Below are 14562 nucleotides of genomic sequence, written 5' to 3' on the forward strand. Positions count from 1 at the left end.
GACATTAAATTTTCACCAGATGTTGCACATAAATGTAAAATTTTTAGCTGACTAAAACAAGCTGTTCTGTTACAGGGCTCAACGCAAATAATTTTTCATACTGGCCTGGTCGGGCCAGTGGTTCAAATTTTTCACTTGCCCTGCCAAAATTTTCACTGGCCCCAATAAAAAATGTCAGTGTCACATATTTAAAAATAATAATTTAAAAGTCAAATATTGTATACATATAAAACAGATATGTTCCAATGAAAAAAAGGCTCCCAACTTTTCTGCTTTACCTGTAAACTGACAGCAAATTGTGCTAAATATTGCAAGTAAATGTCTGCTTCAAAGATGCTAAATACATTGATGAAAATATATTTTAGTGACTGAGGGTGAAGCACTGGCCCGATCGGGCAAGTGACAATACTTTTTACTTGCCCGAACATCTCTCACACTTGCCCCGGGCCACAGGGCAGTCCTTTATGTTGAGCCCTGTGTTAATGGATTATCAAAAAATTGTCGCCTAGAATTCTTTGAGTTCTGTGCCAGAGTCCAAGAAGATCTGATAGACAAAGCTGTCTGATTATGATAAATATGGTTGAATTATTTGAGCCGAATATGAAGAAGCCTAGCCCTGTCAGATCTAGAAGAAAAATTACAATGGAAAAAATTCAGCTGCCTTCCTTTACATTTTAAAACCAATAAGCTAACCATGCAGCATATTACATATCTGGCCCATAAATAAGCCGAAACACACATAAAAACAGTCTGATGTCAACATAACCATAAACCAGTAATATCTGGCCCACACACAACAAAAAGCCATCACTCATCCTAAACCGATTTGTCACACAAGGGCCAGGACTGGCCCAAACACAACAAGCCACAACTCACGCTAAAACCGGGTTGTCGCACTCAGCCGTATCTGGCCCACACACAACAATCCACAACTCAAACTACAATTGGCTTGTCGCACACGGGCCGTATCTGGCCCACACATAACAAGCCGCAACTCAAATTAAAACCCGGCTTGTTGCACACAGGCCGTAGCTGGCCCAGACATAACAAGCCGCAACTCAAATTAAAACCGGCTTGTCGCACATGGGCCGTATCTGGCCCACACACAACAAGCCACAACTCACACTAAAAACGGCTTGATGTGTGTGGGCCAGATATGGCCCATATGGCCTTTGACGCCACCGGAACTGAGCCATATGTGACATAGTTGGCCCAGATGAGGCCCGGTAGTGCATGCTATCTGGGTAGTGTATAAGTAATGTTTTATCTATCTATCACTATCTTTCGTAGCCACTTGCATCCGTTGACCAACTATGGGCATATTGCGCGCGCCCGCGGAAGGCGGAGCTGAGGGCAGTATGAAAGGCTCACATGCTTCATTTCATCCTCCGCCTCTCTACAGCAAAATGGCGACTGTTGACTTCAGCTCCTCCGTGGATCCAGACAATATGGACATAACCAGCGACGAGGAGTTAGAGAGGTAACTTAAACCAGGGAAAATCTTAATCGTATGCCGGCTGATCCATCCGCACTGTAGCTGGGTTTTAGAGAAGCGCCATTTAGTCTCATGAACACATAAAGACCCTAGGTGTCGTGATTGCCGCATAACTTGAAAATCAAGGGCTGTCGATGGCCTAGTATACCATGCAGCCGCTATTTGCTCTCGGTGTGGCTTTCGGTTAACGTGGTTGTATTATTATATTTATTAAATTAGTGCTGACCTTTTAATAGGATGTTCAAGGATGTCATGCCTCGTGCTCATGGGACAGCTGTTAGGTTTGATATGACACAGTTTTAGAGTGAGAATTAGGTTGAAGGCAACGTGACATCAGCCCCCTGAGAGAATAAAGTAACTCTAAGACATGACAACTAAATCATCCAGTTTTACATCGATGCATTGTTAAACAGAATAATAGAAACATTGATTTTTATGTATTCAGTTGGTCAGTGACAATAGATCGCGCGCGTACGCATAAATAAAGGACTGTAGGGGAAATGACGTCTGGACTATGCCGGTTGCTTATGAATCGTGTCTTTGGGGTCCACAGCCTCTTAAGCTTGTAGGAATTTTATATTTGTGTGAAAAAGTATTTGATAACGAAGGGCCAAATTCGAGTCATTCTACTGAGGGTTTCCCTTGGCGAATATAACCCACGTGGATTATGTCGGCCTTTATTTTTAGAACGTGTCGTGCACTTCTGGAACTTTCAGTGTGTTTGAAGTTTCTGTGTGACGTAAGGCGTTAAATGCACGAGGATTTGTATGGTCCGGTTACCGAAATGTAACGGACGCGCCAGGGAGTCACCCGCGTACCCGACTTGACTGTCACGTTTAATTACATATGTTTCTCACATTCGTATGCATTAGCTTTGTATCTTTAACATATGGAGGGCGTGTGTCTGACGTCATTCACTGGAAACCAGTAAAGCGCTATTTGCATAACCACACAGGTGTAGGGCACCTACCTAACTACATCTGCTTTCTATTGGATAGAGTGTTGGATGTTGGTAAGATCAAGGAAACAGCTTTTGATTCTGTATGAGTGTTGGTATAAAAAAAATCCCAGAAAGTATTTTGGAGATAAAGGTGCCATTAATATGTCACATATTTATATATTTATTATGCTGATCTTCCTTGACTTGGACTAGGTGAGAATTTTTAGGTTTTGTGCGAGTATATGTACCTCCAAATTATGCAGGTACATAATGTAAGGCAGTATGACCTTAAGTCGTATGGTCAAAATAAAATAAAATCACTTTCAGATTCAGAGACTTTTCTGCGAAGTATTAGAGATGCTGTGGCCCAATCATTATTCATATCACCATGGATGCTTTTTACTTTTCCACAAGTTCACATTAGCGTGTAATCAATAGAGAATGAGAGAAAGTGTATTTGGCATGCTATCCAAGGGAAAGGATCCAAGCTTGGAATTTTAGCCCGAACCCAGAGTACCCCCCCAAATGGGATAGATATACTAGCTTAGAACGAGGTTATGGGGTGGAGGAGGGATGCTGCAAAAAAACTGTCACGGAACAGAGGTGATGTATGGCTATTTATAGACACCTCTCCACACTGATTGGTTGGATAATATGACCATGCTCCTCCTGAACTTAGTTAAATAAACTTCATTTAATATCTTTGTTTTATCAAAAAGCCTGTAATACCAGAGCAGTCAAAGTAATGGTTGGTCCACTCTAGAGATAATTTCACTTGGTGTCATAAAATTTTATAATCCTGTAATATTTCTCAATGTGTCATCTTGATAAAGTTTTTAACCCATGGTGCACTAAATCATAACTCACTCTGTAACCCCATTCACACAACACTTTGATCCCAGAAAATGTCAGTAAAATTGGCACAGAGTAAATGTTTTTGGGATCGCTCCCGTAAAGGGTGCCTAGTAACATTGCCGTAAAATTTACGGAAAGCTTTCTGTGTGAACAAGGCAGAAAGCATGCCGAAAGGGGTGTGCCTAGTTAGGGTTGGGAACTGAAACATCCCTAATAATAAAAATACAACACATCTTTTTAAGAAAGTAAGTGTGCACGTTGTAACGTTCGTCTGTAATAAGACAACTCACAAACGAGCACAAACACTGATTAGCTACTTGCTCTACGTTTATTTAAAATTAACAGCAAGACAACTAGCAGTGAATGTGCTTTCACCGCTATCACCTAACAACCCCCTTCTTTAGACTAGAAAGCATCTCACTCTAACCCGTCGTTTAAAACAATTGGCCCTTTGCATGCAGCTTGATTGACAGGTGATCTGACCAATCATTCTTCTGCGGCATTCAAAGCAGTCAGGAAAGTTAGTAGATTAGCATGGGAGGATTTGAAATTGAAAAGCGGAGTGTACTGGCGGCTTTCCGCGGTTAAAACAACATTCCTCCTTAAGATCATTCATGTTTATTTGATGCTATAAATTAACTAGAAGGAAGAGATTATTTGAAAGGTGAGACTTTGTTTAATATGTTTAATATCAAACGTAACCTGGTCTGTCATGTGTGTCAGCGCGTTGTCAGTGTCCTGTCTTTTTCACTGCGTGAAAGAACATGGTGGGGCGTGAGAGCGGCGTATCTTTTCGGACATAGCGACAGTTAGGCTGTCACTTTTGAGAAAAATCAAATTCGAACGGATTTCGAATATCATGCAATTTATCCGAATATATTCGAATATCTGGGCATATGTCATTTTATATACAAACTATAATTCTATCTTGACATGCACATTAGGTTCATGTTGGTCCAATTTGATTCCCTCTCTTGCGCACAGTTGCAGTCGTCGGTCTCACTCTCAGCCTCCTTCCTATTACGAGGTGTTACTGTAAAAAATGCGCTACACATGGCATTTTAAAAACCGGATGGTTTATTTATAGTTCGAATACGGATATTTCACGTCATGTTCGAATGCATATTCGAACATCGAATAAAAAGTGACAGCCCTAGTGTGCTCAGCACATACTGAATTGCATCCATCCAACAGTTTACAGAGACTTTATAAAATCAGATCTTTAAAACAGCCTACAGTTATTGAGTATGTTCGTGTGTTGAATGACGTGTTTCATCCGTCCGCTTCACCTGTGCATTAACTCAGTTTGCAAGTAAGTTACAGTGTTTCTGTAAACATTAATATCTTAAATGTGCGTTTGTTCCTTCACATGAAGCTATTGAGTGTAAGATGACTTTGATTATAGTGCATAAAAACGTTTATGGTGCTTTGTCGTTTTAATCGCTTGTTAGTGACAACCATGGGTAACGTGCAGTATCGGAATTGGATCGGTCCTGTTAGTCCGATATCCGATCCAGCAAAAAAGGCTGGATCGGTGCATCCCTATGCTTAAGCCATTTCCTGGAGCTTCATAGCTGCGTGTGTGTGGCTCTTCGCCTACAGTGCATATTATGTTTCTGCAGGAGAGCACCCTCTGGCTTTTGGATGTAGCGGATTTCACCGTAATTCATTGAGAAGCATAGCAAGCATCATCAGCTGATTATATCGGTGCACCCCCTACTGTTTTTTTTATTGGTCTATTCGTGTAGCCTTTATTAATTACCCACATTATTAGACACAATTGCGCAACTTTCTCTAGAGTTTATACATCATGAGTTCTGATTTTCGAAGGGAATATGGCATAGGGATGATCACTTTCGATTGGAATTGGCCCTTTATCTTTTTGTGGGTAGGCTTTAACCAATTATTGAACAGATTATTAACAACCAATCATAGAACATTTTATTGAGTGTTGAAAATATTTAATTAATTCACACATCTAAAATCTCATTAAAAAGAAATCAAGAATGCAGGGCTTAAAAGATGATTGTGCTTTAGGCAAATCATTAATAAACAAATTATTACAAAACTAGAAGAATTTTCATTGTGTGTTATCTTTCATCTGCCATCTGTTATGACTTTTTTAAGTATCGGTCTAGGCACCGGTATTGGGAAAAACCCAAACTTTACCGATCTTTATGGCATTTGTGTGAATGCACGCACAGATTCCAGAAAATCACTGACAGAAGGAACGAACCAAAATCAAACGATCCCTGAACAAATGCCGGATGCATTTCCATGTATTTTCCACAATCTCTGTGTAAAAAGAGCTTATCTCTGTGTGCTGTCTGCCTACTGATCCTTAGGTGTGATTGGTGGAGCTGCTTACGGTTGTTTGAAAACTGGCCCACACTGATGGTAGTGGAGGTTCTATGTTTAGCAACCCGGGCTGACTGTGTACCCTTCCCCCAGATACCTTGAAATGTTGCATGCTGGAAAATGTTTTGCGCCTATATAGATTATATAGGGTGCTAACAATGTTGCTACTTATTTACTTGGAGTAATTGTAGTTTTAATTAATGAGCTACACTTAACCCCAGTTTAGCATTGCACTATGGGCTGTTTTTCTGAAGATATAAAGACACTTGTGCCATATATGCAGTTTGCGATAGCACAAAGATGATGGTTCTGCGTGGGAGCAGCTTTTGATTAAAGTTCTATGATCCAAAACGTACGTAGGCAGTATTTTGGGGCATGGTAGGCGTGCTCCAGACGTCAGGGTTGTTTTTGAAGGTGGGGATCTTTATTTTTCTCGCTCCTCTCAACCAAATCACTCCTGTATCTTGAGGTGTATTATGATGTTTAAATGTATGTTTGTGTTATATCTGCAGGGAGGCTGAAGGCTTCAAAGAGCAGGGTAATGCTTATTACGTCAAGAAGGACTATGACGAAGCGTTTAACTTCTACACCAAGGCCATCGGTAAGAACTCCTGAAAGTCTAGTTTATGTAGTTTGTGTGTCTCCGACACTATCTGTCTGTCTGGCTTTTTTAGGGATATTTTTGGATTTTCTTTGTCACTGGTTTATTAAATGGATCATCTGAATCATATGCTGTCCCTGTTGGAAGAAACTTATAAGCACCAGAATAGATTTTGTTATGGCAACAGCATGTTTTCGTAAGGTTTTGGTGACCTTTTTCTATTCCAGCTGTGACAAAAATTACCATGTTCACCAGAGTTCCCCTTTTTCTTTATATACCTATCTGACTTAACTTCTGCATCTTCTCTTTTTGACCTTTTTAACAGACCTGTGCCCAAAAAATGCCAGTTATTATGGCAACCGTGCAGCTACACTGATGATGCTAAGTCGCTACAGAGAGGCACTGGAGGACTCCCAACAGGCTGTGCGGCTAGACGACACCTTCATGAAGGTTAGACGTCAAGGGTTCCCTTTTGATGTTTTTCAAAGATGTTACAATTTGATGCTGCCTTCTGTCAAACTCTATGCATGCATATCCTGAAAAGTTGAGTCGTGTTTCAATTGCAGATAAAGTTTGAGTCTAGTGGGTATGTGTGTCTTTTTTCCTTTGTTTAGCCTGAATGGACACTGAGTAATGTGCTAAGTCTCACATACCAGACCTTTTAATCGGGGGAAAATATCCCTATGTAAGAAGAGGGACCTGCATTACCACAACAAAAGCTTGCTGCGGTGTTTAAAATACGCTTGTAGTTGCTGCATCGATTATCCTCTGACTGTGCACATGGCCGGGGTCAGGTTTAATTAATGTGTAGATCCGGATTTGTTTTAATATTAATGGTATTGATGAAGTCATGGGTCTTCATCAGCATCTTTCTTTAAAGTGTGTTTCAAAGCATGCATGGGTGCCGTTTGCTCACTATCATTTTGATCCGCAGGGTCACATGCGCGAGGGCAAGTGCCACTTGCTTCTTGGTAATGCCATGGCCGCCAGCCGCTGCTTCCAGAAGATTTTGGAGCTGGAACCTGACAACAGCCAGGCCCAGCAGGAGGTACAGGAACCATAAATAAAGCAAAGATCTTGTCTTATTTCGTTTTACTTATGGCATGTAGTACTAGCGAATGACATGGAGCCAGAATGGAGCTGCATAGGAGACCATTTATTACCACTGGGCTATTATTATTGGTACTTAATTCTCCAAAACATCCAATTGACTTTGACCGCCTGTGTCGGTTGCAGCTGAAGAGTGCAGAGTCCATCCTGGAGTTTGAGCGAATGGCCGAGATCAGCTTTGAAAAGCGAGACTTCAGGATGGTGAGTGTCTTTATTAGAGCCATACAAATTGATCTGAATGTGATAAACGGGTTTGATTTACCGACTTCCTGGTTGTCTCTGTCCAGGTGGTGTTTTGTATGGATCGGGCACTGGAGTCTGCATCTGCATGTCATAGGTTCAAGGTGCTAAAGGCAGAGTGTTTGGCACTGCTAGGACGCTACCCAGAAGCCCAATCTGTTGCCAGGTATTATCGTAATACTACTTTGATCAAAAGTTGTATTTATCAGTAATATTTCAGCTGAGCTGACCATTGTGGAAAATCTAAAGACACTATTGGTTGTTATTCCCCTTTTTGTATTGTTTTTGATCTCACATACGCTTTTTGCATCTTAAGTGACATTTTGCGGATGGACTCAACAAATGGTGATGCACTGTATGTGCGGGGGTTATGTCTGTACTATGAAGACTGTATCGATAAGGCTGTGCAGTTTTTCGTTCAAGCACTGCGCATGGCACCAGACCATGAGAAAGCCCGTCTAGCCTGCAGAGTAAGATTATACAAATATATACAGATTATACAATGCCTATATATATATATATATATATATAAAGTTGATTATGCCAACTTTATAGGCCTGTTTCTTGTGCATCATACTCATCATTTTTGTACCGGATTACTTTTTTCTTATAGAATGCTAAAGCCTTAAAGGCAAAGAAAGAAGAAGGGAACAAAGCGTTTAAAGAGGGCAGCTATGAGGACGCCTATGACCTCTACTCCGCAGCCCTGACCATCGACCCAAACAACATCAAAACCAACGCCAAGCTCTTTTGCAACCGAGCCACTGTTGGATCCAAGGTTAGTATTTAAAATACTGCAGATATCCGTGGTTAAATGGTTGATAGTTTTCATGTATATTCATGTATAATAGTGCACATTACTTGAATGGAGTATGTCATTTGCGATACAACCAAGAGTTAGTTCTGACGCTGGTCAAGTGTGAAAATCTTGGTTTCATTTTGTCACTATTTTGCACCATTGAAGATCCTCTCTTCTTCCCTCTCTCTGTCATGTGTCTTTAGTTAAATAAACTGGAGCAGGCCATTGACGACTGTACAAAAGCTATTAAACTTGATGAGTCCTATATTAAGGCTTATTTGAGAAGAGCCCAGTGGTAAGTGTACATTGCACCCTTTAAATGTCATTTAAATAGCCTGTCTTTGTTCTAAGCATTGATCGATGTTATTTACTGCTGTAGTTACATGGACACAGAGCAGTATGAAGAGGCCGTCAGAGATTATGAAAAGGTTTATCAAACAGAAAAAACTAAAGGTAGGTTTATTATCCCAAATCTCGGCATTTTGTCACTTTACTGTTAGCCTATCAACACCCTACATAAAACACGTAAAAAAGACATGGGTGGCACTGTTACCTTACAGCAAGAAGGTCTCCTGTTTGAGCCCCAACTAGGTCAGGGGGCCTTTCGGTGTGGAGTTTGCATGTTCTCCCTGTATCAGCGTTGGTTTACTCCGGTTTCCTCCCACAGGCCAAAAACATGCAGTTTAGGCGAATTGGAGATGCCAAATGGCCTCTCCCCTCTATGTGTGTATGGATTAACTTGTGTGGATCAATTTGTGTATGGATTTACCGGTTCTCGCCATGAATATAACCATAAATGCTGGAATGGCTTTAAGATTGAAAAACATACCCAAGACATTCCAATGTGCCAGATCTCATTTCATCTGCATGTGTTACAGAACACAAGAACCTTTTGAAGAACGCCCAACTAGAGCTGAAGAAAAGCAAGAGGAAAGATTATTACAAAGTTTTAGGAGTGGGTAAAAATGCAACTGAAGATGAAATCAAGAAGGCCTACCGTAAACGAGCCCTGATGCACCATCCAGGTATAAACACACAGACATAAACTTACATCAGCCATATTTACAAATTCTTCATGGCTCATTGTCTATGACTTTTGTGGGCATTCACTTCCACACATTCCCAATTTCCAGATAATGTTAATGTGAGAGGCAGATGTGCAGAAATCTAAGGCACGTTAGTATTTTCATCCCTGAAAAATGTTTTTAATACTCTATTTCATTCTGATACAGACATAAATAAGTTAACGTTCCCAAACATTGGTTTTGCTCTTTTTTTTGTAATAATCCAGTGAGATTTTTCTATGCCCAAGCTTTCTAACAACAGCCATGGAAGAAAAACTTTATGAACCTATAAAAAGGTTCAAATTAAATTGTTTCAACTTCAAAAAATATACTTCATAAAATTAACTTGTTTAGCATATATTTTAATATAATTTGGCCAGAAAAATTAGTTTTTTGCCTTATGGGTTTTCATGAAATTATAAAAACACTGGGATTGTGGCCAGACAGGTGTCACTATGTTCATAACATTTTTAACGGAAAACAAACTTTGAGGGAGATTAAATGTTTTTAACCAGCAAATGATGGAGATCGTTTTGGTTCATGTCATCTTTTTGAAAGAGCGCATTTTAAGTGTTTTTCTCATATAAACTCATTTGTAAGAACGTCTCTTTATATTAGGCTAAACTTTAAATGGGCTATGTTATTAAATGTCCTAGTACATCACATTATTTTTCATCATCTTACTGGTTATAAAGTCTGTTGTAGTGATGTAGGCACTAAGGTTCGTTTCTGTCATTTGGCCTAACTAAATTTAAGCTTTTTTATTAGATGACATGGACTTATAAACTTCTCAACATTCCTCATACATGTAACATAAGCCTTTAGTGTTTGTTGAGTGCAGAAAAGACTTTACATATTCATAAAATAGTTCTTTATAGCCTTGTGTTTCAAACGCGCTCATGACAGATGTGTACGGCACTCCAGTCACTGTAGAGGCTTCGTCTTTTCAATACTTTTTATCTGTTAAATATTCGCTGCTCATAGGCAGATGCAACTCCTAGATGCAGTTTGAGTGCTGATCTTCATAAATGAAACGGGAATATTAAAACTAAATGTGTATAAAAACAAAAAACTAATTTTGTGTTCTTTCACTCCGCTCAAAAAGAGTGCATACTCTCGTCGGCCCAATTTGTGCATACGCAACATTTATATATGAGGCCCCTGGTCTCACCATCTTTGAGTCGGTCTGTTATTACATGAAGATAGAAAAACTAAGACTGACTAAATCCAGAAGTCTAAAGGCCGTTTCACACGGTACGCAGCATCCGCGAGTGTTTAGTTCTTTTTCAATAGGAGACGTGCGGAAAGCGGCAAAACTGGGGCGGTTACAGAGGTGAAGCGGAGTTGGTCCACACGCCTTGCTCGTGCACCCAAAATCCTATTCCTTCTCCGGACATGGTACTTCATGACAGGCGCCATTGAAGATACACATATTTGCACTAAATGCTGCACAAAACGCTTCCAATACAAGAGAAAAGCTGAAGCCGTGCGGCGATTTTGCCGCTTACCGCGTACCGTGAGAAACGGCCATAATGGAGCGTACACACCAACTGTGAATTCAATGATTTGTGTGAGAAGATTACATACAAACTCAATGCACAGACGCGAATAGACGCAAACTCGTGTGGGTTCCATGCGAATTGGGCGGCACGCTTGCTGCGAAAACACGCACTATTTGCATCAAAGACATCTTGAAAATATTCAACTACTCTATCAAAATATTTATTAAAAGTTTGCATTACACGAAGTTAACTCCCACAAGTAATCTAGAGCGAGGAATGCAATGCTTTGCATTTGGTGTTTATGCAGCTTAAGACTTCTGCACAAAACTGTAAAATAGAAGATAACACCACTAACATAAAGTAGTAGAGGACACAAGCTTGTTTTATTTCTGGTTGTCACAACTACATCCATTTTCTTTCACAGACCGACACAGTGGAGCAAGTGCTGAAGTACAAAAGGAGGAGGAAAAGAAGTTTAAGGAGGTTGGGGAGGCCTTCACCGTGTTGTCTGACCCCAAGAAGAAATCTCGCTATGACAGTGGCCATGATCTGGAGGATGATGACATGAACATGGGTCTGTTTACCGCAAGCATTCTCTTTCTCTACACACTATTTTACTATGGCAAATGGCTTTCAATCGCCTTACTAAAGCCTGTGTATAGATTAATTTCTTCAAAAATTGTATTACTTCTGTCGACATACGATTAACATTTTTCATCAGTTAATCTTTCATTTGTCTTTCTGCTCCAGACTTTGATGCCAACAACATCTTTAAAGCCTTCTTTGGTGCTCCTGGTGGATTTAGTTTCGAAGGTAATTCATGTAAGGCAACACTTCTTTACTTTTTACTCATCATCATTCATTATTTACATGTATACCAAGGCAGTGTTGAATGCTTTATTATGATTGGTTGAGTAATGTTCCATGAGTATGCATTATTTTTGGATATACGCACACCTGACCAGCTGCCAGCCAGCGTTTTTCATGATTTTCACCAAAGTTTAATGCCTTCCAGAAAATGTTCTTTAAATATATAAACATACAATATACCAAATGAAAGAACAGACCCTCTGCTTTCAAACAAAAAAAAACGTTTCATCCTACCTTCAGTGGTTCTTTTGTAATCAGCTTTTGAATAAGGGTGGGTTTCTGCAAAAACACCACATTTTGAGCAAAAAGCAGAGATAATTCCATTTTTGTGACGGACTTTTCATAGAGACCCCATTCAGAGCGATCTTTAAAACAGACACGGACATGCAGCCGCTTGCCATAGGGCAATACTTCCGGGTTTAATACACCTGGTGGATAATAGCGGTATTGCGGAAAGACGGAAAATCTCGTCATTGGCGGGGAAGCGTTTTCTCTTAAGCAACCATAAGAAGAGATCAGAGAGCGTATCTGAGAGAATCGCAGACACCCGTGAGATATCTGGACCTGTCGGCGATTCAAAATCGTGAAATGTGTTCTGATTAAAAATTACATCAGTGGTGACCTACTGCCAATTAGAGGGCAACATACAAGGCAGCTGGAAGTTCAGGACAAGTCTCACCAATCATTTCCTCCTTTATAATCTTTTTCCTTTTTGCTGCAAATGAGCACACATGCAATTTGTATGCCAAGCTTCTTGCGGACTACCATTTTTAATAATAATCCCAGTCTCCTGCAAATACTGCGGTCTTGCACACGTGACCTTGCGTTGCTTGCTTGTCACTTTTGGTTGTGAGGCATAGTTTGCGGACCAGGACAAAGTTGTCTGCGATTCTTCCTATGGTAAAGTCATGCAGTGTAAAACCCCCTGTCGCCGATCCATCAACACAGCAGCGACTGAACGCTACCCAAGATAGTCATACAGTGTGAAAAAAATCTTTGAGCTGACTACTTTGAAAATCGTGCAGTCTAGACTCTGCATAAGATAAACATTACAGGTCGCTTAAGACCAACATGTGTAATAATGATTGGCGGAAAATGTATGCATTCATGCAACTAACTTATAGTGATTTACAACATTTCAAATCATTTGTCATTCTTGTATTCAATTCATTTATTGTTCTTTTTTCTATTTTCAGCTTCTGGACCTGGAAATTTCTTCTTCCAGTTTGGTTAACTTGACAATTTTCAGCATGTATGCAGTAGTTTCAAAACTGAATTCTCCTAAAAACCGGATTACTCATTCATCCCTGCTCTCTGTAATACACTATGGTGGAACAAGCCTTTGACCCTACAGTTGGACCTGCATCTGTGCCATTGACTTGTTTTACTGCTTTTGCACAAAGACAACAACGGCAGGGGCACGACCATTCTGTACCAGACAAACATGCACTGCACACGTCTTTCTTACCAGTGTCCCTTTTTGGTTATTGAAAAACAACCATAGTTTTAGTTTGTTTTGTTTTTTTTAAATACTGTTTCATGTAAATTCACGGCCATTACTTTCTAATTCAAAGAAATGAAGAAACCAATATAATTGATCAGTCTCGAAGAAAGATGATTTCGTTTGGTGGAATGTTTTATGAAGGTGCCACAAGGCTTTCTTGAAACTGAGTTTAAGTATAGAGTACTCTTCAGATCTGTTTTTCCCCTCATAGACCACTTCCTCCTCCTCAAGCATATTTTACTGCTCGCAAACCAGTCCATCTGTATCCAAAGCATGACAGTTAATACCATGGAATGTATTACTGCTAGTGACCTATAGGTTTTTAAACATGTAAAGGGCCATAATTTCAACAGTTTAGTTAAAGTCCTCAGCAAACAATTACTATGTGAATGCAGCACCTAGTGTCAAACCTCATAAAAAATAATGCTGGTTCATTGTTCCCCGTTCTCATTTACTGATTCAGGCACACCGACAACTACTGCATACAAAAGTTCAGAGAGAGAGAGAGAGCGAGAAAGTTCTTGCATTTGAGCACCCCTCTCTATAAGGTTCATTTGTTAATGTTGCCATTCAATCTGTCGCTGCATTGTACATTTTACTGGAATGTAAAGTGTTTCTTTTGTGTTGATAGTTTATGACTGTTTAATTTTTTTTAACTGAGATACACTCACTTTTTTGATATGTATATTTATTGTAAATTTGCTGGATGTGAGCTTTGGATGGATGGATGGTCTTAAAATACACCTGGATCAGCACTCTTATAGGTTAACCCCAGGGAGAGATTCTTACTCTTATTCGTGATTTATTTCTGAATTGAGAGTACATTGGTCTGGTTATTTCCACAGTGAATGTGTAATATAGATCTATGTAAATTTCAGGCATGATCAGTGAGACATGTTTATTGATCTGTACCATTTTCACTAAAGCCTTTATATGTTCCTCAATATTGGGACTTTTCTTGCTGTATTTGGCCTGAAAGTATACCGTGTACCCAGTTAGAAAATAAGTAATGATTAAGCCTTTTTTTCTGAATCACATTATTTTGAAAGATCTTCAGTGTATTGAAAAGACAACGTTCATGCTTACCTTGCTCACTCTGCAGGAACAGTCTTGACTATGGACCGTTTTTAAAAAAGAAAAAAAAACATGTAAATAAAGTATGCCTCTTTGTTTCCCCTTCAGCAGATGTTTACCGTGTGTATTATTTTAATACATTTTGTGTGA

The 14562-nt window shown here is 39.7% G+C and overlaps 1 protein-coding gene across 2 annotated transcripts; it reads left to right on the forward strand.

Annotated features, from left to right (window-relative positions):
* Nucleotides 1-1298: 1298 nt before the first annotated feature.
* Nucleotides 1299-14519, forward strand: dnajc7 (DnaJ (Hsp40) homolog, subfamily C, member 7). Of its 2 annotated transcripts, none has more exons than XM_065279687.2 (14): nt 1299-1480; nt 6161-6249; nt 6575-6699; nt 7184-7297; nt 7486-7560; nt 7647-7765; nt 7916-8069; nt 8213-8377; nt 8602-8693; nt 8778-8851; nt 9277-9423; nt 11389-11538; nt 11715-11777; nt 13031-14519. In XM_065279687.2, the coding sequence occupies exons 1-14, from the start codon at nt 1314-1316 to the stop codon at nt 13066-13068; spliced, it is 1572 nt and encodes a 523-aa protein (XP_065135759.1). In that variant the 5' UTR covers nt 1299-1313; the 3' UTR covers nt 13069-14519. The 2 variants fall into 2 exon arrangements, with proteins under 2 accessions (XP_065135759.1, XP_065135767.2); XM_065279695.2 differs by having other exon boundaries at nt 1325-1480; nt 11715-11786.
* The last annotated feature ends 43 nt before the right edge of the window (nt 14520-14562 follow it).

Source organism: Paramisgurnus dabryanus, chromosome 3, assembly GCF_030506205.2.
Source record: "Paramisgurnus dabryanus chromosome 3, PD_genome_1.1, whole genome shotgun sequence".
NCBI lineage: Eukaryota > Metazoa > Chordata > Actinopteri > Cypriniformes > Cobitidae > Paramisgurnus > Paramisgurnus dabryanus.